The sequence below is a fragment of the Numenius arquata genome, chromosome 7 (genome assembly GCF_964106895.1).
Source record: "Numenius arquata chromosome 7, bNumArq3.hap1.1, whole genome shotgun sequence".
Lineage (NCBI taxonomy): Eukaryota > Metazoa > Chordata > Aves > Charadriiformes > Scolopacidae > Numenius > Numenius arquata.
This window is the reverse complement of record NC_133582.1, coordinates 48,748,944-48,773,541: the sequence shown is the minus strand read 5'-3', so window position 1 is coordinate 48,773,541 and position 24,598 is coordinate 48,748,944. Positions and strand designations below refer to the sequence as shown.

Genomic DNA, 24,598 nt, shown 5'->3' with positions numbered 1-24,598 from the left:
ACCATGATGCAATATAACAGATAAGAGATATAATAAATTTTTCTTAGGACTGGTGAAAAAAACATTGGTTTTCCTATCTATGTAGAGTTCTGTAAGAGCATCAGCCAACATATACTAATGCTGTGGAGTTGGAGTTGAATCCAACTCCCAACAAATCAGAGCAGGAAACACTGTTAAAGATGCCAATGAAAGGTGGTCCCACAAATGTTTTACGGCACACTGAGCTCCTCTCAGTGTCTATGGCGTCAGACTCAAGCATCAGAGCTCAGAGCCATCAAATTCCGGTTCTTAGTGAGACTCCATGAAAATTTGAGTAACGTTTTGAGCTGCCAAAAAAAGTACAAATTCCAAAGGCATGACAGCTTGAAATAACAGAGTTTGACTAACTCTCTGAACATCTAAATGCTCCACTGCACAAGCAGGGTACCTTCATTCTCACTAACAGATCCCAGCCATGACCCCTCTGCAGAAGAGAAAACCATAACAAATCAGACTATCCTGAATTCACTTTTATAAAGCTGTCTCTTTGTTCTCTGTCATAGGTGACCAGTTTGAAACCACTTTTTATTCCAGTAAGAAATAAGAATCCCACCTCCCTTGAATCAGGTGTTGCACATGCCCCTGCAATCACAAAGGTACAGGTAACTAATCATAATTACTTTTCCATGGCGTTTTGGCTGATGCTTGTTTCAAGATGCTATTGCTTATAAAAAGGAGAGGGAAAGAGAACACTGTCAAATTTATTTTTTTTCTGTGTTGCAAATTCTGTAAGAATTTGTCTTCTCTGCAGATCTATATAAAAGCTACACTCTCACACCTACTTATTATGGAAGCCAATCCTTATAAAAGTTTCAAAAATTGAAAGAAATTAAGGTCTGTATTTTACTCAAAGGCCCATGTCAAACCCTCCTCTGTAAGTCCCCAATGCCTCAGGGGAATGTCCCAACAGTTGGGCTGTTGAGTAACTAGGGATACTTGCACAATAATCTTTTTGGAGTGGTTTAGATCTGTGTAAATGTGTATTCACTTCACGAAGGAATTTAGCTTGGGTTTCCAGCAGCCCACAAAAATCCCTTGACCACAGGGCTAGTGTCTTTCTGGGAAAGTGAACACGTTCTTTTTCAGTGGAGAAGTTCTAACAAAATGGCTATTTATAAAGAAGGGCTATGGAAACTTCAATTTTGGCAAGCATACACCTGATGGAGCTGATTTAGGCAAAAGTTTTGAGAGCTGGAATATGTGGCAGTTAGTAGGTTGACTGTCCTTCTCTTGGTACTTATGAAAACACTGGCAGGTCCACTTTTTATATCTCTATGTAAAACATGCCTATAATGAAAAAAAAAAAAGTCTTTCAAACAAGGAAAATTATCTCCTGTCATTCTCTATAGGTGGGGGGAAAGCACCACTGTTTTTGCAGACAAGACACAAAGGACAAAAGAAATTTTTGTCCTATTTTCCAGAAACACAGGCTTGTCAGGCCCAATTTATCTAATCCATGACATGCTGGATGCTCCAGGCTGCATCCACAGAAATAGATGAAGGCATGTCCTCCACAGATTTAATGAATGGGAATCCCTGCCCCTGGCTAATATAAATTGTGCTTGTTGTTGGGTAATTCTATTGATTACAATCCAGTTACATTTACACATGTACACATAAGAGTTTTCAGTAAAGTAGCATAACTATTGCCCAAAAAATACAAATCTAACCCAAAAATATGTTCATAATTCTTTAAGCTATATGAAATCAGTTATCATTTTTCAGCTTTTCTCTATCCTATCCAGATGTTCCTTATGAGCATTTTACTGTCATGTGACATAAAACTATTCCATGACATATTATTATTAACTCCATTCAGAACATTTTCCTCATCCAAAAACCAAATAAATTTTTATAGGTTCTGACACAGTTTTTTCTGTAAAGTTTCCTGAGTCGACCACACAGCTTGTAGCTGTAAACAAAAGGCTGCAGGACTGGATCTTCTGTATCTTTGGTTACCATTTTATACAGGCAAATTTCTAAAAGAAAAAAAAAAAAGGAAAAGGAAGAAAACAAGAGAAAAAAAAAAGTGGGCAGCGCTATAAAAGATGGCAAAGAATGGTCTGCATACCGATGTGCAAATTTCACTGCTGGCTAGACATGGCAAGGCAGGGTGGAAGAGACAAATACTATTCATCTGCATTTTTTACACAGGTCAGGAACAGCCTGAAACATTCTCTAAGGAAAAAGGAATATGATAAGAGCTCAAGTAATAATACCTTTCCTGGCCTGCTCTTCAGTCAGCTTAGTTATGTTCTGGTCCTCTATCAAGGCATCTTAAAATGTTATAGTCCCTATCCCAGGAATTAAACATAGGAGAGAGATATAAAACATTTAAATAACTTTTTCGGGAGCTCCCTTCTTGCTTATGCAATCACCCTGCTTAGAATATTTATTTATAAATACATACTACATAGCTATTAAAATTTCACTTTGTGTGCGTCACAAACTTAGGTTAGACATTCACCAGTTTTGCTTTCACAGATACTCATGGTCTAGAATTCAGCATTTCTTGAACTAACTGGAAATATACCTAGAAGCAGGTCTAGCATAAAAACAACCCACCTCAAACATTTCAGTTCATTCCATTCAAAGACTATTTTCCATCTACCTCATTATTTAGGTGCTCGAAAAAATTAAGCCTTGGGCACAACACATTAAAACTGTCACTCCACAGGAAAAAAAAAAAAAAAAAAAAAAAAAAAAGATCTCATATGATACATTCTATTTTATTTTGAAGTCTCTCTCTGCTAGAAAGACAAAACAAAATAGGACTAACTTACTCTGGTTCTGCTACATAACACAGTTATTTGAGAGATATTAATGTAAATGTGGTTTTTGAAAGGCATTGCTAGTAGGCCTTGTAAGCACGATACAATAGAATACAGTATCAAGAGGAGAAGAATTCCTCTGCAGACTGCTCTGATAATCCATGTAGATCAGAAGGATCAGAATCATGCAGCTTCATAATGTTAAGTCTAGTCATTATAATTCCAGATGTTATTGAGTATGTTATATGAGAAAGCATTTGCTCTGATCCTTTTAAGTCATTGCATTGCTTTCCTTTGACTATTTGGAATGAAGTTAAAATCATCATTTGACTTCCTTGCATCACATTTTTTAGATGTTCCTAATATTTTTATTACTTTTTCACATTAAAATAGAGAAGTAATCCACTCAATTTAGGAAACAGACATTTATTTTAATTCAATTGTATACTTCAAGTGATTTCTCAATATTTTTATTACCGGAAATGAGCAAGTCACCCCCCTCCAAATCCTACCACCTTTGAATTTTAATACATTTGGTGTATTAATCTCATCAGAAGAACCTTACAATATCTAGGAAGCTAAGAGGGCAGGGCAAGCACAAAAAGCCTTCAATGGAATCATGTGTTGACAAGTTGGATCTCTCCCCACATCCTCCCACTCTACTGCTAAGGAGTGGAGGGAGCGTCACATACGCTATCTTCGCTTTCCGTAAGAAGTAATCTTACAATACATTTCCAAGAAAATGAAATTATATTAAACCAGTGAAGTGAACCAACCAATTGTCAGATTGCCATAGAAATGCAAGGATTTGCTAAGCCACAGACAAAACTCAATCCTACAAATACTTCTGCATATATTTAACTATTCCAATCCCTCCCATCAGTGGAATGACATCAGAAAAGTTAATTCTTTTTTAATTCATGCACGTAGAAGTAGTCTCTCTCTTATTTGCATCCAACTAAACATTAAAAATGCTCCATAACAATGAGTTTCAAACAAAGAGAACTGCCAATCTACTAAAAAGGAATTACAATTTTTATCATGGTTGCTTAGTTTGAAGGACGAATCAAAACCTCAAATGCTTGACTCGCATCACCATATACGGGAGACAAATTGTTTGCATAATACAGAATTTGGCACTACTTTCTTTAAAAAAAAAATAAACCCACAAAACACTAAGATGTGCCACATCAGAAGAGAAAGGCATCATGAAACTGTAAAAAAAAAAAAAAAAAAAAAGATGAAGGTACTCTAAGCATATTGCTAAAGACACACAAAGCCTTCCATCTTTTCTTTCTGACATTGCATCTTTAAAAAAGATTAGGATTACTCCAGAGACAAGAACACACTTCTTGGATGTAGAAATGGCATTTTAAAAAAACTCATAAACTTACTGAAAAAGGTAGTATGTTGAGAAAAAGACGCTTATCTCTCCCTTAGTATAATTCAAGTGACTTAAGGAGAGTTACATTGGGTATTAGTTTGAGCTGTAGTACTAAAGGACAACTATTGCAGTGCACTGAATCTGTTTAATTAGAGGTATCAATTCAAGCAATGAGGCAATTTTGCATGCAAGCCTCTAAGAAAACCTGAAACCACACACAGATTGCCTCTTTAAGGGTTGCATTCCAAAGCCTACGCTTAAGCCAATTTTACAGATCTGGAGTTGCAACTAAACATAAATCACCTGATTCACAACACAGTGTTTTGTTTATGTTAACCTGAAACACTGAGAAAATTTCAGCAGATGTGGGCCAAGCCATGACAAAATTGAAGTTAAGATTTGCATACCCTTCTTCAGCCCCAAACCACTGATGCTGGCACAGTTCTTGCATCTAAGTGTCTGCATTAGCCTGAGACCTCACACTTTCTGCTCTTCTGACCGGCTATCTGTAGCTTCATGGATCTGTTGCCTGTGCTTATGCATTACAGAAAGATTTGATTTAGCATCTGAGAAAAGACTCCGCAAACCTGTATTTCTGGCTATTCTGTTTCACTTGGACTTGAGCAGAATATGTGGTAATCTTGTCCGGATAAAGATAGAATTTCAATGGGGAGTGTTAGGATTTGTTTATTACACTCTTCAGACAGCTAAATTATACTTAAAATGGGTTAAGAAGACCTAGAGCACACACAGCTGTTTGGTGTTGCTATGTAGATTCTGTTGCCACCACATGTGGAAAAAAATCCAGATGTTATTTCTCACTTAACCTACCACTTAAGTTCACAGAAAGCTACAAATGACTCAGGTGTTCAGCTACATGAGTATTTTCAGTTCCAAAAGTGGTAAAAGTAAAATAGATCTCTGTGTCTGAGGTCAAGCACCAACCGTATTAACAGAACTGCTACGAAGTGCTTAAAGTTGCATGTGAAATATCATTGCAGCAGGGACACAAAAGAAAGAAATGCATAGTTCACATTCAAGCAGCCCCACTGTGAACTGTTTGACACTGATTTTTGTAGAGCATTACCAAGGCCAAGTCTGGTCATGCTACTAAATTGGTAGACTCGGACTACCAAGACTGGTGGAGACCCCAGAACAGCCAAAAAGAGACTGAGAAAGTCAATTCAGAGTCTGATGGCTTGAAATGAATAGGCCACTTGCTCTTGCAAGTAAAAGCTAAGAACTTGGTTCCCACCAGAACGTCTCTTTCTTGCATCAATAAGTGTTTCCCTCTAACTTTCAGTGTTTCCCTATAAACTTTCTCTGCAGATGTAAGCAAGTTGGTTTTAGCCCAATTTCTTTTTATTTTTATTTTTAAAAAAGCCCAAAATACTACTACTGGAAAGCCCCTTGGTATTAAGTTTGCCAATTCACATAATTTCAGGATTCGTTCCCCTCATTGAAAGCTAGGAAAAAGTGGCATGAGCTATTTCTTAGAGGGCTACTGCACCCTGAAAAAACATATAAGGCAGTGGATGCACATACACACCTGAGGGGACTAGAAACCTTTTAATTTTTTTTTCCATGGAGATCTATTTTTGAGAATATTTTCTTAACTTACTGGTCTTAACTGCATGGGCAATAACGTCTTAGTAGACATGATTTAGTACAAGATTTTATCTCTTTTCCCCTAAAATTCACTATAAATTTCAAATTCACTATTTATTATAACAGTATAATGTTATTTGGCCTTTCCAAAATGACACATTCAAAAGTCAAACTGACATTCTAATTACAAATTAAAGTTTCCTTGTCACTAGAAATTCTTACCCATATACAATTTTAATATATGTCCGTTCAGCAGCTCCAGGCACACAATTGGAAATGTTAAAATCTTGGAGCCTAGAACGAGCTTCTCCCACATGCAGCTTTTTCTGGCTAAGCTACAAACCCACAGAAATGATAGCTTGGTATGATTTGTGGTCATAAACTTCAACAGAGCTATATGAGATGATGCTCTAAGAAAAATGTTAAGCCTCCTCTGCTTGGGGGGTGGGGGAGAATGAACCTCAGCTTTTCCTTACTGCTGCTGTTCCACTTAACTGGTGTAGAGTCTGTTAACTGGAAAAGAATCACCATAAACTACTAAACTATTCATTGAATTGTCCTGATCTCTTTAATGCTATTGCCAATAACATGCCTTAATGAGACAAAAAAAGGCATCCTAGTTCAACAAATCACTTCAGAGGTTGCCCCCTTGAAAGCGAACAGAATTTAAATAGGACTACTGTGAATTAAGAACCTGCACATAATCAGGAAAACTTGCAAGACCCCATCTTATCCACGTAGATGAGCTCCTTGCAAATGAAAACTTAAAAAGCACAGTTATGGTAGCTTTGTTTTTTTCATGGGGTTTTAGGGGTTTTGTAGGGTTTTTTTTTTTTGCTTTGTTTTGGTTTTGTTTTTTTTTTTGTTTTGTTTTGTTTTTGTTTTTTTGTTTTTTAAATAAAAATTGGAATCAATATGGACTTAGAGATGTACAGAACTAAACAGTTCAGTTTACTTACTTTCATATTATTGGCACTGATGACGTGGTAATAGAAATTAATAATAACAATAATGAATCCTTTTTTTTTGCAGCTGAGAGGAGGTTGGTGGCTTAAAATCACTTCCTAAACAAACCCCAAAAATGAGCATAGCTTTCATTGCCTGTTAATCCCTGAGCCTTTCTATGTAAAGTATCAAAGCACAGGCGGACAAAGGAACTGATAGAGTCATCCCTCACAGGTGTTCAGAGCTCCTCTAGCATGGGGAGACCGGTGTCAGCACATTCACTCCTGCAGGTGCATCTTCCTGTAAGTGGGGCTCGCCATGCAAGGCCTATAAAATTCAAGTTATACAACTTCCCAAGTTCATGTTTCCATCACATTCAGTGCCTTCTGGTGAAGAGACAGAGAACAACTCTTTGAGCAAGAGCTGCAACCCAGATGGATAAATCCTCCCTATGGATAATTCCAGGCTGGCGGCAGGTGAGGAATAAACACATAGCGGCCATGCACCTGGGCATGACAGCATCCTCCACCCCCGGAATGGCTGTCCAAGTGACTGTCAAAGCTTGACTAAACTGCTGATGATCAATTTAAGGTTTTAAAGAGCATTTAATTCACATTTGAAATTATTGGAGATATTAAACACAACTGTTACAAATTATTTGACAGTTACCTTAATTAGACTAGGTCTGATTTAATATTTCCAGCACAGTTGAAACTCTTACTTTACTGGGGGCCATGGAAGTTTTTCAGCATGTTAGGTCCAGTAAACGAAATCGAGTTCAAGCAAATCTATTAATGCAGTCCAACAGTTTCCACAGTTCATTACAAATAATAATTACTTTCTGAAAACTTCCTCCTTCACTATGAAGAACAGATCTGACTCAGTAAAAACAGTGTCAGTGAGGAAAGCTCAATTTTTGCTGAAAGATTGTTGAACACGCAAGAGCTTTTTTTGTACCTGCTAGCAGTTGCCATACAAACGTTTTATCAACAGATTTCAAAAACTGCCCAATTTCTTTCAGAAAAACCATCAATATTACCTCAATCAATATGCTATCAAAATCAGCTCCCTACATTATTTACTAGAACAGAAGTTGGCTACATAGATAGAAGAACCTACAAAACTGGAGATCTGCCTATCACATGTACCTTGGAAAGTTTTCTTAAGAGATTAACTTATCTATTATTTTAGACATTCTCTAACAACATTAGCCATCTATTACTGTGAGCTTCCTAATAAAGGGCTAATAATTTAGAATGAACATAATTTCTTCTTATCTTTGTGATTTGGAAGATACTAGCTCAGCTGGGGTCTCTCAAAAAGATATTTGATATAAAACATTCATAATTCATTTGACTATATACTGAGGTCAGATGGCACTATTTCTGTTTCCAGATGAATCTGAAGTGAGCTTTGTATTGCTGAAAATGTTCTGGCATAGCTTTTAACATAAAACCTCCTCTAATAAATTACAATAAAGTATAATACAATTATTATTTTTGTGAATATTCCTGTGATTTGATCATTCTACTAGAAATGCACGAAAAGCTTATACAAATCAGATGAACGTTGCTAGAATAAAAAGAGGAATATTTTAATAGTATTAACTGATAACGTACTTTCACTACTAAGTATCATCAAATACTGCCTACCTGAGATGGTTCTGTGCTGCTTTTCCTCACTATATTGATATTTTTGGATATATTTAACTTAGAAAAAAAAATTAGGCATAGGAGAATAAGCAATAAAAATAAATTAATATTCTACATTTGTATTATCTTCCTAAAATCTGTAGAGTTGTCTGGATGTCCATAGTGATGCATAGCATCATCGTTCACTGCCTTCACAAGGTTAATTTCAGGCTATTTAAATAAATTTTCTTCTCTGTGTACTGATGATAGCATGTGATGACAATTTTGCTTCAACTCAGTTACTAACTGCAAAATGGAGCAGTTTTGATTGGTCATCTTGGGTTGCTTGTGAAGGGTCGTGCTGCCGGTACCATTTTGCTGCAGCACGCCACCAGCACGCCACAGTGCTTTACTTGCTGCCTGCCTGCCCTTCTCTGCCAGCAGAGTTTATATACATTTCATACATCCTAAGGCTTTCCACAAATCACATTTTGATTGGATCTATATTGTTAGAGAGATTTCAAACGTTGCTTTCATTTTTTTGAATGTGTTTTCAAGCTTTTTAGTATTTGTTTATTACGTTCAGTAAGTTCATTTATAAGAAGGAGCATATCTGCATGGGCTATTTATGCGTAGCAATGTCCCTCTTTAAGGCCACTGAATCTTTTTACCTTGAAAACCCGTGTGTATTGGGAAGGTAATCTATTGCATACACTGTTAGAGCGTGTTGAGCAAAATGTTAATATGAAGCATACTTGCCTCATATACATGAATCTAACTGATACCTTTCTATACGACATACCCAAAGAGATGTCAGATATCCAGCTGCTACTGAGCCCTGTTACAGGAACCTAAATGGTGGGCTGCCAATTAGCACTTAGTAGGTTTGTCAAATGTACCTATGTAAGAAGATATCTTTAATGTTCTATAAAAATACTGCAAAGGATTAAGAAAAGAAAAAAAGGAAAACCACTGGGAATCTATAATTGTATTGAAATTTTTTTACTTTGACCCAATTGGGGGAAAAAAAAAAAAAAAAAAAAAAAGAAGAGTTAATTCAGAACCTTTCTTAGGAAAGAATGAAAGAAGAGAAAAATCATACCTTGTGGACCAAGGCAATTTCCAAGTACTCAGTGCTACTAAGATTTGAGCCAACAGAAACTAAATGTGTTATTAGGAGGTTAGTGCAACTGCCCTAGCACTGCATGTGGAGAGGAGGACTAAATAACCAGTTTTACAAGGTAGACAGACTGTGGTCAGGATTGGCAAGACAAATGTTTGTAAATGATTACATCATGTCTTGAGCACTAAAAGCATATAAGGATACTAGAAATAATGCACTACAATGGATTTGCAGCACCCACATTCATGTGGCTGCCATGCCTCAGTCAGAGAAGGAGACAAAAAGATTTAAATATACCTTCACATATGCACACACACCATTTTATAGCCTGCTTGACTTGTTAGAATTTATCCTTTACAAACACAGGGATTGCAAAGTTAAATAGGAGGTTAGGTAAACTTTCATGTGTGCCTGTTTGTTTTTCCTTCTTAAAGAAATAAAAATGGCTACTGAAAATAACAGATGCTGCATGAAGGGTTGAAGCAAAGATATTATTTTTTTCTGTGCTACCTAGAAGCAGACAAGCTCACACAACTTACACTGTTGAAAAAATTTGCTGGTCACAGCAACACAACTTACCAGTAATAATAGAAAAACAAAGGAGCGGTGTGCTTGCTATGTAATAGTCACATATCTGGTGAACTAAATGCTCCTGATATGTGGCTGGTTTTGACAAGAGGTGAGTGGATTGGCTTTCACAGGTAAATACCAGCAAACAAAAACTAATTTGCTAAACATTGCACTATAGAGACAGTAGACCCTCAGGTCGCTACTGAAAAATGACTTGGCTTAGCAAGAAGAGCATTGATATTGCTAGCGGTGCCAAAACTGGCTTCCTCCCCTTCCTTGTGCATTCACAATTGCAGATCTTGCCAAGGTTCTGTGTTTTCTGACTACCCCCCCAATCCCCCCCCCCCCCTTTTTTTTTTTTTCATTCAATATTGATCCCTAGTGCAACGATGGGTAACAGTATTGGAAAACAGAGCCATTATCTCCCTCGGTCTTCATAACTTACTACACTCCATAGTAAACAAACTGAGTAAACAAGGTCAACAAGAACAAAAGAAGCTGAGAAAATTTTCATGGCTTTCATTTGAATGAACTGTGGTGTCCATCTGCTTTTTCAATTACAGCATAAAAGTAAATAAATAGGACAACCACTGAGAAGTAATAATCAAAGAGTAAATTAAGCCTAGCTTTTTTCCTTTGCTCTTAAGAAAGCAGTTTTAATATTCATTTTCTAACATAAATGCAATTTTTAGGTTCTACCTTGTTTTCTGAAGGGGAGAACTGAGGAAGAGACTGCCAGTGTGCACTGTAATAAACAAAACACGTAAACAATACACAGTATAAAAATTGCCAATATGAGCCAAAGCCCTTTGAGATCCTAAGTATATGCTAAAATTTCAAACGGCCATGGCCAGAGTTAGCTGACACTCCCAGTCAATCTCATTTTTGTATCTCCTTTAACTGCTTCAGAGACGAAAATACTGTACGTTACCAAACCCCAGGAGCTTTTCAAGCTTTACTTGAAAAGCAAGTAGTACATTATGGTTTTAAATTCTGAAATCTGCAGGGACTATAAAACAGAGTAAATTAGTTGGCTGGGTAATAGAGCCAGGACCTGATCCCATAGTGATGAAAGAATTTCCCGTGATTTCCAAACAACTGGTTCAGCCAGCTAGTTGAGGTATTAAAAAAAGAAATAGATTGATCTAACCCCAACTTTTAATAATAGTTGTGAACTTTGCCGAAGCAGAAATAGGAAAAAAAGAAAAAAAAATAGAGAACAAGTGCTTTTGTTTCAATGCCCTAGATAAGGACTGAAGATGTATTACCTTTTTTTCCAAACCAAAGAAGTTTTATGTGGATACAATCTTAAGAATCAAAATAGACAGAACTGTATTATCATAGATGTTAACAAGAGACTAGGGTGTAAAGTAATTGAACTTTCATAAAAGCCTCCCTTACAATTCCAGTTTCAAGTTACGGTTGCATTTTCTTATTTCACACTTGATCCAAACCATTGCCAACTTCTTTAAGCTGTCATACCATGCTTATGACTGGAGTAACTCTTTATGGTGCATATGCACAAAGCAAAGAAAAACAAAACTTAAGGGGAACGTGTTCACGAACACCAGACTGATGAACTGAAAGAAGTGATCAACAAAATGGGCGAGGAGGTCTAAATAAATGAGCACACCGATAATAGAGCTTCACGTATTCGATTTTTCACCTCTAAGTAGACTTTGCAGAAATGTGTTGCTAAAATCACTGAGAATAAAGGCTGACCTACGAACATGGCTTTGCCATATAATGACTTAGCCCTACAACAGAGCAAAGCTTCTTCCCACTTTCAACCCCAGCAATTTGATTCAAGTACAATCTCAGACACTTCAGGCTTTGGTATTTCTAGCCAACCTCTTTTGCTGCATTTTCTCTGAATGTTACCAATCATCTATGCAATTTCAGCTGCAAAACTAATCTTTGCAGTATATGACATGTAATAACCCCTTTTAAAAACTGAAGCCCTTATGGCCTCCACTGTATTTCAAGAACTTTTCATGATCTAATACCAAATTGAAATATTTCCTTTATCAAGTCCAAATATATTTCTACTTTTTCAAGTACCACTATCTTCTTTAGTTCAATGAGAGGCAAAAGCTTTGAAAGGATTCCTGTAACCCGATTAACATTTTTGTAATTGCAAGAATTTCTAGAACTGCCACCAGGTTATAAAACAAAAGCAAAATAATATGGAAGGATATTTGCACACAGGCACAGAGAGGTAGAAGCCATATGACTCTGAGATAATTCTGCACTCAAAGGCTCTCATCATTTAAAAATATTTTTTAAAAATAATTTATATGATTTGTCTTTTAGGAAAAAAGAAAAAAAAGGACAGAGGCATGACATCATAATGAAAATTGTAAAAATCCAGTTTTTACTTATCATTTCATTCCTTAACAGAAGCAAGGCATTTGTTAAGAAGGAATGCCGGATTATATTTCACAGTCCTCCCAGTTAAAACATGCACAGACACACATTCACGTGCACACGCGCGCACACACACTCTGTTAAAGGAACTTCAGCTGAAGCAACTGTGATCTAATCTTATCTGGTGAAGCAAGAAACCATTAATTTTGATTTTGGTTTTGAAGCAATTCTGCCATCCACAAGAAGGGTAACACTGGGAATGACTTTTTTATGTATGTGTAAAATGGTGAAATCACCTTTTATTTATGGCAAGATACTGGATAATATTTAGAGGTATTTTAAGTGGACAGTTTCTGTAACAGAATCTAAAAGGCTACAATCTAGCACAGAGCAGTTCCTGTAAGTTCAAACAGGATTTTTTTTTATTATTATGCATACATGTATTAATGATTACTCAGTATTTCAAGATATGAACTTTACTGCCCAGGAGGCTGTAATGTTCCACATATAAACATCAGGCTCCCACAGATTTCAAGATTCTATATGTTGGCTTGCTCAGATGAATTCTTCTGTCACATACAGCATCCATTACATATTAACTACACTTTCTTATTGCAGATGGCTGGGGATAAAACACAGTTAATAATCCAGTATCTGTGCTTCTCAAAACATTTTAAAAGCACAGCCTTATCATCACCGAGTCATCCTGCCTTAAATGAAGACAAACAGAAATGCTACAAAAGGCCTCCGCAGTGTCTAATCTAGAAAGAAATATAACCTCCTAAAAACAAATTGGGTACAACTAAATATGTTCACTGCAACTGCTGAATCAGGGTTTTTTTTTGGTTGGTTGGTTGGTTGGTTTGTACAATGTGTGTTTTCTTTAAAGAGGTGGTGAGATTTGGGGTGTGGGGGGGTATTTTTTCTTCCATGACTCATCCAGCATGAATCTCTTCTACAAGAAAGTGTTCCAGAAATAAAAAGTGATACTCAGAATAGTAGTATGTATGCAGATGAATTACTACACTCTACAACATTGACTGAAAAAAACACCACCAAAACTGAAAACAGCCAATGAGCAAAAAGAAATGTGATGGCATTTTCAAGCAAAGATTGTTTGTTTTTCCCCCCTTAATAGTTCTGTCATTTTATCCCATAGGAAATTCATTTCCACCCCAATATATTAGGTTTCCTGTACAATGCGAATAGAAACATTGAGAACAGAAGTTACTTAAAACAGTAATAGATCCACAGAGGGCAGGGGGAAAAGGGAGGGGAAAAAAAACAAAACCCAACAAAGGAGGGGAAAAAAAAAAAAAAAGGAACAAGGTTCCCCCCCACTTTTTCTTTGTAAATTTTAATTGTAGTTCTTTTTTCAGTTGTGTTTCTTCAGTAAGGGCAAAGTATAGGCGCACGTGGGGAATGGACTTTTTAGCAGTGGGGGTGGAGGATTGGCTTCCAGCCGGGGTTTACCGAGCCCACAGGACCAGTGCTCGCTGCCCCATAACCGCAATATCACTGCGGCGTTTCCTCCGGTTCGATGATCGTCGCATACAGCGCCCGTGCACGGCACGCACCAAAATCTCTCTCCCCTTTCACCTCCCGAACAGCAAAGAGCGCTTTCCACCTGACCCAAACAGACTGGCCACCCAGCCTGAGGGATGGCCATGGGGGCCATCACGCTCGCAGGACGAGCCAGCTCCCGCGAGCCGCCTGCGCTGCTGGGCCAAGGAAGGCACGATGCTGGTGAGGTGGCCAAGCCAAGGCAGCAGCGGTCGGCGGGACCTTTTAAGGTAAAAAGGTGGCAGTGTCCAGCTACGACCATCAGCCACAGCAGAGCCCTTGCATTGAGCAGGACTGGCGGAGGTCCCTCATTATCAGCGAGCTGTATCAGCACTGTGGCACTGACAGCCACCCACCGTTTCTCCTCTCGGAGCTGCTGAGAACAGTAGCAACTGACTTTTATCTTATGCTAAATTATTAACTCGATAAATGTAAGCAAAAGTTGCTTTGGGGTAGCTATGTATGTTTTTAAGTGCATAACACCTACCTATTTAAATGCTTAGCAGAAATGTATTATTTTCATTGGCTTTTGGCTTACTCTATAAACACACTACATCATTTTGCAGGATTTTTATTATTATTATTACAATTCCACATTTCTGTTCAACTCGAAATGATGAATGTAAAACCAATACAATAGGTAACAAATGTATCCACGGTGACCAAACAACAAACTCTAAAGCACAGCACGGTGAGTGAAAATTAGCAGTTATTGAAACCACTTCATCAAAATTCCAGGGCAATGTAAAAGAAAGGCTTATGCAATTAGAAGGGTCACAATAAGTTTAATTATTTGAAGGCTCAGCTCAAATTGTAGAATATACATAGTACAATGTAGTAAAGTAGTAGAGTATCTCAGCCCAAAATCTTCTTAGAGGCTACAGCTTTAAAAAGAGCAAGAAACACTATAACTGATTGCCGAATTTAACAACTTTTGTCTCTGATGGTTAAGAAACACACTTCACCCATTACTACTTGCTACGAAAAAATAATATTTTCAGAGGGTCAGGTCTTACTTTCCACAGTAATTATTTCAGTATTTATTTCAACCTTAACGCTGTACACATGTGGTACCACTATGCCAACTTACAGCAGCAGCAATTAGACAAGAAGGCCCAGAAAAACAAGGAAGATGCATACAAGCATACAGAAATGCTTTCTTTTTATTCCCTTCCTCTTCTTTAGTTAGCCCAACAGTAGCATGCACACAGAAAGATATACCACCAAATTCTTTACTAATATTAAAAGGAATTAATTTTTTTCCCAGAAAATACAAAATTCCAATATTGTCTACATGGCTACAGCAATTCTAAGTCAAAGTAGGTGCGCTATGTACGCAGCCCAGTTTTCCGCCGGCTCTGTGCAATGCTGCTTTGTGCAAGAAGTGTTACAACAGGGACAGGTGAGATTACACACATTCTGGCTTCTCACAGACAGAGCAAGAAAACACCCAGAACAGCCACAGGTAAACATTATCCCCATTAGCTCATGCCTTGTTATGCAAAAGACAGAAACAAGAACGTTCATTTAAACTTAATATTACAGGTAGTTTCAGACTGAACAAAGCAGATGGAGAACCTGCCTAACAGAAACTTTCAGCTCTGCTCTCAGAAGTGCAATTTCCTACAAAGCTGAGAGAAAGCACAATCCAGTTTGTTCCAGTTAAAAACTTGTGTTGCACCAGAAAACAAATCAGCACGTGAAACAGTGGTTTGTATTTTTCAAAGTAACACACAAATAAGTTTGATCACCATTACATGTTTCTGAAAATTAAAGACAAACAAAAAAAAAGATAAAATTAAGAACCATACAGCTAACATATACCTAATACTCTAACCCGTATAACTTAAAGAAACCGTAACTTCTAACCCTAGTCACACAGGCAAAACCGACTGTAAAAAAACAGAAAACCCATCTTGTGCTTGCAATGGTATTAAAGGTAGAAAAATAACCCCAAAGAGAGCAAAAAATAACCTAACACCACATTTTGAATGGTGAAGAGACTTAATTCAAATTACTCAAACCTAAAATCATAATGCTTGTCTATTCTTCCTCGGTCTTTGGAAAATGTAGTAAAGCTAAAACATTGTAAATTTATCTTTGAAAGGGAACTCTGAGCAGTTCTGACAACTCAGCCAATTCATGTTTTTTTGCTGTTATGGTAGTTTACATCAAAATCAATCTGTTTTCCATAATAGATGGGTTTCACTGTTTAAGACAATATCCCCCCCAATATTTTAAATTTTATGAAAATTAGAAAACAATGCTTAGCATGTCATAAAACATAGTACTTTTGTGACAGGGCTCAGAATATTACAGAAGTTCTTCTCTTAAAGCTTGAACTCCTGATTCAATATTTAATGAAACTGAGAAAGCTGCTGAATGTCCCAGAAATCCTCCAACTCTCTGCTCTGTGCTTATCCTAAGTATTATGCAGCTATAAATTAACACCGAGGCAAGATGAGATTTCAAGTAGCCAAGAACAGTATTTTTCCATCACACCACCAAATTTTCTATTTTATTTTATTTTATTTTGCTATTTAGCAGCACTAACTTGCAGCATTCTATTGCAATTGTACATCCCAGCCCAGTACTGCAGCACTATACTGCTTAGACATAGCTCTACGCTCCAGCATGTTTTTAGGGTATGCAGCCAGCTCAGCTGTAAGCCTAAGGAAGATTTCCATCAAGCAACAAACATAAACTCTGCACAAACATTTAACAGCTCTGAGACCTCTAAAGGCTTAAAATAATATGCATTTTGTGGTATGCTAGCAGCCAACCCCACACCCGTGATCTGCATAATGCAGCGTACTCGGCAAACACACCACTGCAAATAAAGCATTGTTTCGCCTTTGTATCTTTGAATTCTTCAAACTAAAAGCTGAATGAAATACTAAGGCTCGCTGTGCCTCCCCACCACAGACAGTGCAGTAGCAGCTCGTCCATTACATTAAGTTCGCCTAAAACTTCCCATGCCTCACAACCATTCCTCATCCCCTCTCGGCAGACGAAGCACAAGTTCATATAAAACAAACCTAGGACGAGTGCATCCTATCGAGCTTCTTTTTCAAGCCGCTAAAACTACGTGGTAGCCCACTCAAACAGAAAATTTCCCAGACAATGGAATCCTTTCAAACTGCACAGCCAACAGGATTCCCCAGTTGTCAGTTTTAGGTGCATGCCAGCACGAAATGTTCTTGAATCCAAAATTTATAATAATCACTCCTATTGATAATGTGAGCAGAAGCAGAATTACATCACAGTTAACACTTACCAAAATACATTATGTTTCTCATTAATCATGCAGTCAGGATCCCACCGCTGCGTATTCAGCATTAGCTCCCGCACAGGGCTGACATGTAAAACAGAGCTCTTTCATTCTACATTATGTGGAAATTTCCCAGCACAAGAAGCGTGAGTGAGCAGTGTGCCTCCTCGGGATGAGCGCTTTGCAGGCAGTCTTGTCCCTGATACAATCCCTGTCTGATGTAGCGTTTACTCCGGCTGCATGCTGCACTGCCCATTCTTACTGTAATCTGACTCCTCCTTCTGATGTCCTTGCTGTGCCTGTGACATCAGGACTAAGAGTACTACAAACAGACCTTTTCTTTAACGGGCTTGACACGACGTGCTCTAATATCCTGGTTAACCTAACTCTGGCTTGGAGAAAAAAAAATAAATAAACGCCCTCCTAAAATTATACAGGTTTTTTTTTCCTTTTTTTTTTTTCTTTTGGCAGCAAACGCGTTCAGTGACATAACGTGCTCAATTACATAATCGATGTGAAAGACAAAGCGTATATTGTTAGCGTATTTTTTCTTTGAAGGGCAGGCTCCAGGAGAAGCCCCGAGTGCCCCGATTCCCCCAACTTCAGTAGAAGATGAAGATGCATAGCACTTTGCAACGTCATGTCCCTTTAGGACTTTTTTTTTTTTTTAAATCAATAGTTCCATTTCAATAAATTATTTTAATCTGAATGTTGGATAAAGCTCAGTCTGTTTATCTATTTTTAAAAAGCAACTGACGAAGAGATAGTTCAATTTTAATAGAGTTGAACTGATTTTTTTAAACTATGATTTCTTCGCATGAATAACAAAGTGTGAGGACAGGAGATATATGACAGCAAGGATTTGTAATGGAGTTTACAACCTTTCACCCTCCAGGTCTCTGGTTCCTTTCTGGCCCAGGCTGATAAGTCATTAGCAGCTGGCAGCTATTTTATTGTCCTGTGACAAATGGAGTGACCCTAAGTTTGTTGTAAATAGGTCCCCACACAGTCCCTGCTGTTATATGAACTAGTAGCAGTTTCAGAGGAAGAAAGACCAAAGAAATATTGAAATACTCTCCACCACCTACCTACACATAGTGCCTCGGGATGGATCCGACACATGCTGGTGTGGCAGCATGGTGAAGACTATGCAGTCTCTATTTGTGCACATATTATGTCTGTTCTATGGATCAATAGAGGACATGGGTTTCCTTCTGTCAGTCTGGCGTGTATCACTGATACACTTAAACTAAATAAAGGTAAAAAATAATGGACAGTATGCCGAAGTGTTTATTTCATTATAATAGGATCTAGCAGGATGAATGCTTCCATTCTACAGGAAAGAGGATGACAGGTATAATTCATTTAAAGCTCCACTTCTAATTCGTAAAAGCTCCACACAGTAATTACTATTTCATGAGATCCAATAACTTAGGGCAAAATTACTCCACCAGCATGCTCCAATTGCAGCAGAAGAGTTAAAAGTCCTGGTGTACATTGCCGCTACACACCTCACAGCTAGAGTCCTCCACAGCATTGCTCTCTCGAGGTTTCACGCTACGTGTATGAAAAAGTCACCAAGATCGAACACTGCCGGGGGGAACCAGGGCATGAATTTAAGTCCTGTCCCTCACTGGCAGTCCCAGTTCTCCGTTTCTGATGCCTAGCCTTTCTCAGTGCCCTTTCTTATTCCAGCTGCCCCTAAGAAGGGGCATGCCTGAAATGAGAGATACACAGTACACAGATAAACTCCAAAATAAATTTTGCTTTACAACTAAAAACCACACAGTGCAACAGGAGCATGCTTTGAGGCCACAGCGTGAAAGGGAGGAATATCAAGACTTCTTATGTGGTTCAAACTGACCAATGGCAACTTAAGTTGGGCAAATCCTAAATCACAGTGAAAAAATGCTATCTAGAAATACCTAAAAAAAAAAAAAAAAGCTGTCTACAAACCATGGCCTGTATTTTAACTAGAGGGCTTGGAGAGAAAGTAACAGCAGGTAATCATGGTACCTTCCTTTCCTCTATTTCATCATTAATATGGTCGTTCATGTCTACTGTACAAGATATTTTCTCACTATAGGAGAAAATACCACCCTCAAAGGCTGGTTTAAAATATCTCAGCTGAGCCGTTCTAATGTCCTCTGAGCAGTAGATATAAGCTACTATTAGGAGCTTTCTGCAGCACAAGCATTCCCCCCCCTCCCTTCACCGAGAGTAAAAGCTAAGAGAATCAATTCACTGTGAAATCCTTCAGCTCCTCTGCTAGCTACAAAGTGCTTTCGCAGAGGCACTGAGTGATGCCCTTTAGGACAGTCTGTGCCCAGGCACAGCGTTTGCATCTTAGGCTGCCTTTACCTTACCACAGAAAAGCTCGGGCTCATCCTGCCAGGAGTCAGACCTTGCGAGATGTGGGGTACCACCAGTCTTGACGTTCCTCCAAGCTGATACGCCTTGCTGATTCGTGCCCTCAGCTAGCCAGGAACAGGCAACTCATGAAGCATTAGTGGTCAGACAGCAACCATGCTGCCTTTAAACATCCCTTCTTGAGCTGGCTACTCTGTTACAATACCTGTACCAATTCGGTGGAGCCTGATGGCAGGTCAGCTCCTCAGGAAACATAAACAGCAAAGCACCACATAGACCGACATATTCTTCACTACTTGGTTTTGCACTCTAGGAGGCAAAACAATCAGGACCAACTCCCCCCGTACTGCATTATATTTGTGTTCTTACAATAAGCAAACAATTGAAGTAGCCAAAGAGATACCAAAAAGTTTTCTTTAATTTCTTTGCATTTCAACTATGGAACAAATGCAAAGGAGGAGCAAAAGTCACTGGTGGTCTCTCCTGGAAAGCTTTCACAGCCCAAATTCACATACTCCACGCCAAACTCTGCTTTCATTTATACATATACAACATGGATAAACTGCAAAAAGAAGTAGAGTTCCAAGCAAGGGACAAAGGATAAATTTTATTCCCAGAATGGGATATTATCACTGTCAGTGAAAGGAAGGATTAGTTGAGTAATGGCAATCCTGAATGGCTGGTGTTTTAACTCAAGGACTGTGGACTCTGCTGAATGCAACTGTGGGGAAGCACAGTCAGGAGCAGCAAACACTTGTGTGTGTCTGGAGATTTGAGTAGACCCAGTCTGGGCATGCAGGATCACGCAGAATGAGTGAGCAAATTAGCCCATGATGTCAGCCCACGGTACAAACTCTCAATCATCAACAAGCCAGCACAGGCTAACCAGCATTTAGCTTTGCTACAGATTCAGGTCAGCTGCAAAATTATTGTCTTTTCATGCATGGTTCACCTATAAAAACAACCCCCCAAAAACCTCAAGATTCAGCAATAGCATAGACATGAAAAAAAGTACCTTCTGCTAAAACAGCTACCTCACAACCTTATTTCTAATAACAGAAGTAGCTTCTACTCCCCAAAATCCTCTTTCCCAACAACCTGTTTCTTTTTTTCCCTAATAGCATCTCCACCTTCATTTCTTCTGTCCTTCCTCACTTTTACAACCTCACATTGGTAAAGGGTTTGCCACAAAGGGCAGATTTTCAAAACGCAGTCTACCCCAGAAAACATTACCTCCTCAGAATAAGCAAAAAGCAAGTTGAGAGTACACGTGTCCCAGAAGTACAGCACATGCCCTAGATTTCTCCAGAGCTGGGAAAGCTACAGGTTACCTCCCACGCCTGACTTGGTCTAGAGCCAGAAGGCCACTTCGTGAACTAGCTGCGCTATCTATGCTTTCTACTGATTTTTATCTATCCACTGATTTACACAATGCCTCCATAGTAAGTATTAAAACCACTCGCAGGCATATCTGTTGCAGAGACCAATTAATATTTAATATTAATGCACCCAGTTAATTCCCTAGGATTCCTGGAAAACTCACTTCCAGTCTTGAACTCTCCCAGGAGGCAACTAATATTAGATTTATACCCAGACTCTTACCAGTTGGCTTTGATGAATTTCAATTAGTGAGGCTGACCACAAACCTTTTCTTGCAAATGCAGAAGCATAGAGGGACACTTTGCTGGCAGAAATGTAATAGTAGGCAACAAAATACACTAGTGACACAACATTTTAAGTCTATACATCATGTGTAGTAGGTTAAAAGATATCATACACTTGAAAGGTTTCCAGATTTTCCCCAAATAAAATTTATCTACTGTACAGATAATATCTACCTATTAAAAATAAAAATGTGTTGTGCAAATATTAATTTCTAAAGATAAAGTTGGAGAAGCAACCCAAATCACACTTGACCTACTATTTGCCAAAAGCACCCCAAACCGAAAGATTCTTGAAGGTAAAGTAGGGCTAGAAGTTCTACATAATTTGGAAATTTATGTATTGCAGATATTTCATCCCTATTAGTACTACAGTAACCACAGTGCAGAAATAAAATCAGCAAACAAGCCACAGTTTTGTAAGGCTCCAGAAGTAACTGAAAGTGTTTCCAAGTGCACATATTTTTGTGCCTCAAATCAAATACACTAAGTACATTGGCTAAAAATTTTGTTTGTTTTTATTTTGAAGCCATCTGGAGTAGTTTAAGACATACTACAAATAATGCAGATTTTGTGATTCATTACTAATTTCTTGAGGTTACACTAGAGGATGAGAAGAGAAGGAGCAAGTTACGTTTGTATATTTTAACTAGCCACAGAGGCTCATCTTCGGTTTGCACGTTCTCCACTGGCTAAAACTACCAAATGTGTTTTTTACCCTTGACTCAGAAGTGTCACTTCTGGAAATCTGCAATATTTGTCACCATGAATACCATTTAACTGCAGCAGTACCCAAAGGAACTCTGTACCGCCACACGTGAACACAACTGGAGGAACTTAATTAATCTTCCTGTCACTTCCATGATGCTTTTCATTAGTTTAGCTGCTATCTGATCAACTGCTCCATCCTCTATTGGAAATGGCTAACCAGAACCTCCTATAAAAGCGTTTTCAAGAAGTAAACAAAGACTCACCTTTAATTCTGAGAGCCTTTACAAATCTTTGCCATGCAGACTTTATCAGTTCAATAACAGTACTTGCAGCACTGTTGTTTTTAAGCAACTGGGATTTTCTACTTACAAGAAAATAGCAACAATATAAATTTTTGTAAGCTTAAAAATAATACTTCTAGTATTTTATAGTTTGAACACAGGTGATGTGGCAACTGAAAGGCCATATTTTTCTGAATTTGCTTTCCATGGATATGGATAGTTATTACACAAACAAACAGAATGCTGCCAACATAAAAACAAACCGACATTTTAGGCACTATTGCTGCTTATTGTTTTACTAAATGCCCACTCCTGTCATCTTTTGCTCCTAAGCATGTGACAATTTTTAACATGATGAATGTGAATGAATACACAAATGGTGTAGAAGCTTCTTTAACTATGTATATTGATAATAATTTTAAAGAGAAAGATGGTCTCAAAAGCAAACAAAAAGATTGAAAAGCTTGTCTGAGTCCATGTCAAAGATATTTTTTCACATATACACAAAATCTATTCTTTTTTTCAGTCAAAGAATGAAAACTGGAACTGCTGGTAACATCATCTCCAACATGCATAATCCTTTCTCCCTCTTTCACCTTTAATTTTATTTCTGTACTGCACTCAGTAAAATTTGTCTAACTGATGAGTGGGCTTTGAGTATATCGCATGTAGACAATCCATTACTACCCTTGGTGAGGTGAACAAGTCAGCATTTCACTTTTTTGTCCATTTTTTACTCTCTCTACAATTTTTCAACATACTTTTTAAGATTCATCACCAAACCCTGGCATTGTATTTTCACAATTTCTAAATTTATGATATATAAATTTAAATTTAGAAATCCAGATGTTGCAGTGAGAAATTCTGTAGAGATTTTGCACTCTAGATTTTTTTTTCCACTCTGATTTACAGGATGCAATCCATTCATAAGTCCAACCTGCATTTTGCATTTCTGATTATACCATAATGAATTTGCTAAATTTCATATGTGGAGGATCTGTCAATTAACCTCTTCTTAATCAGATGCGTATGTGCCTTATGCTGTATAGTGCATTTCTTTAAAAAAAAACAGTGGCCAAAACTATGCACGTCTATTATTCTTAAAATCACCTTTATCAATCAAGTGACAAGTCTCAAGTAACAAAATCAGATATTACATAGTGCAATGGTCTGTTTATACTGCCTGGTTTAACTGTTCGTATTCAGTTAAACAAAAATAACTAAAATGTATTGCATTATTAATTAGAGACCTTTTCATTTTGCTCAGAAATGATAGCAATGCAATTATTGCATAGCTATCAGTTACATTTCAATACCAGAAAATCATTAGCACTCCTATACTCCCCTGTGGTTTCGCATGGGTGGTTTGGTTTTGGGGGTTTGTGAGGGTGATTGGTTGGTTGGGTTTTGTTTAGTTTTTGTTTTGGTTTTTTTGGTTGGTTTGGGTTTTGTTTGTTTGGAGTTTTTTCCTTCAAGAAGGTGGATCAATGAAATGGGGATCTCCTCAACAAATCTTTTAGGACTCTTGTGGAAAAGTTATCCAGGCCTATTGATTTTAAATAGTCTTTAGTCCAAGTAGCTGCTTCTTGACATCTTCCTTTCTTTCTTCCAGGCATTTTGGAAAGTGCCTCAGCACACATGACATGAGGATAGTATCAAGCATTTTTCAAAACACAGGAAAAAAAAAATATTTATTTAACACTTATGGATCTTTCAAATCGCTCATAACAGTCTTACTATCTCCATCTAGTGGAGATAGTACTATATCTAGTACTATATATATTATAAGGATTTTTGTTCTTAATACAACTAAAAACTTTTTATTGTTCTTTCCTTTGCCAACCACAGATTTTTGATTTCCTATTTTTTTGCTTTCCTTATAATTTTTCTGTACTTCTTACTTCTAATTTATATCGATTATTATCCACTTCCTCTTTTATCATTTTGTTCCAAGGAGCTTTTTCATTTCTAGTTGCTGTCCTTATTTTGTGGCTGAACCAGAACAGACTTTTAGCCAAAGTCTTCTGTTTTCTGAACAAGAAATTACTTTTTCAGTCATATGGTAACCTCTAGTTATTTAAGGAAGCATCAGTTTTCTTTCCAAGCCTTTCTATACTTTTCTTCCCAAACAATTCTGCTCCTAATTTTCCTTTAAGAAATAAAACATCTTGAAGCACAAAACATGTAAAAGATTTTATCTGTATTCTGTTTGCTCCTGTAGAATATAATCAAATCAATTTCCACACCCGTAAGTCCCTAAATGGAAAAATTCAAGATACGGTTATGAAACAATACTCCTTCCT

At 37.6% G+C, this 24,598-nt stretch overlaps 1 protein-coding gene across 2 annotated transcripts in view; it reads right to left on the bottom strand.

Annotated features, from left to right (window-relative positions):
• ZNF385D (zinc finger protein 385D) overlaps window positions 1–24,598 on the bottom strand; it is a 426,763-nt gene that overhangs the window by 151,088 nt on the left and 251,077 nt on the right. Inside the window, exon 1 of one of the 2 annotated variants that reach the window (XM_074151120.1) lies at window positions 17,279–17,506. The exons of the other annotated variant lie outside the window; for it this stretch is intronic. Within the exon in view, the coding sequence (XP_074007221.1) occupies window positions 17,279–17,300 (22 nt within the window). The 5' untranslated portion in view covers window positions 17,301–17,506. Of the gene's footprint in view, window positions 1–17,278; window positions 17,507–24,598 lie in introns of those variants that run through there. 2 annotated transcript variants of the gene reach the window in all.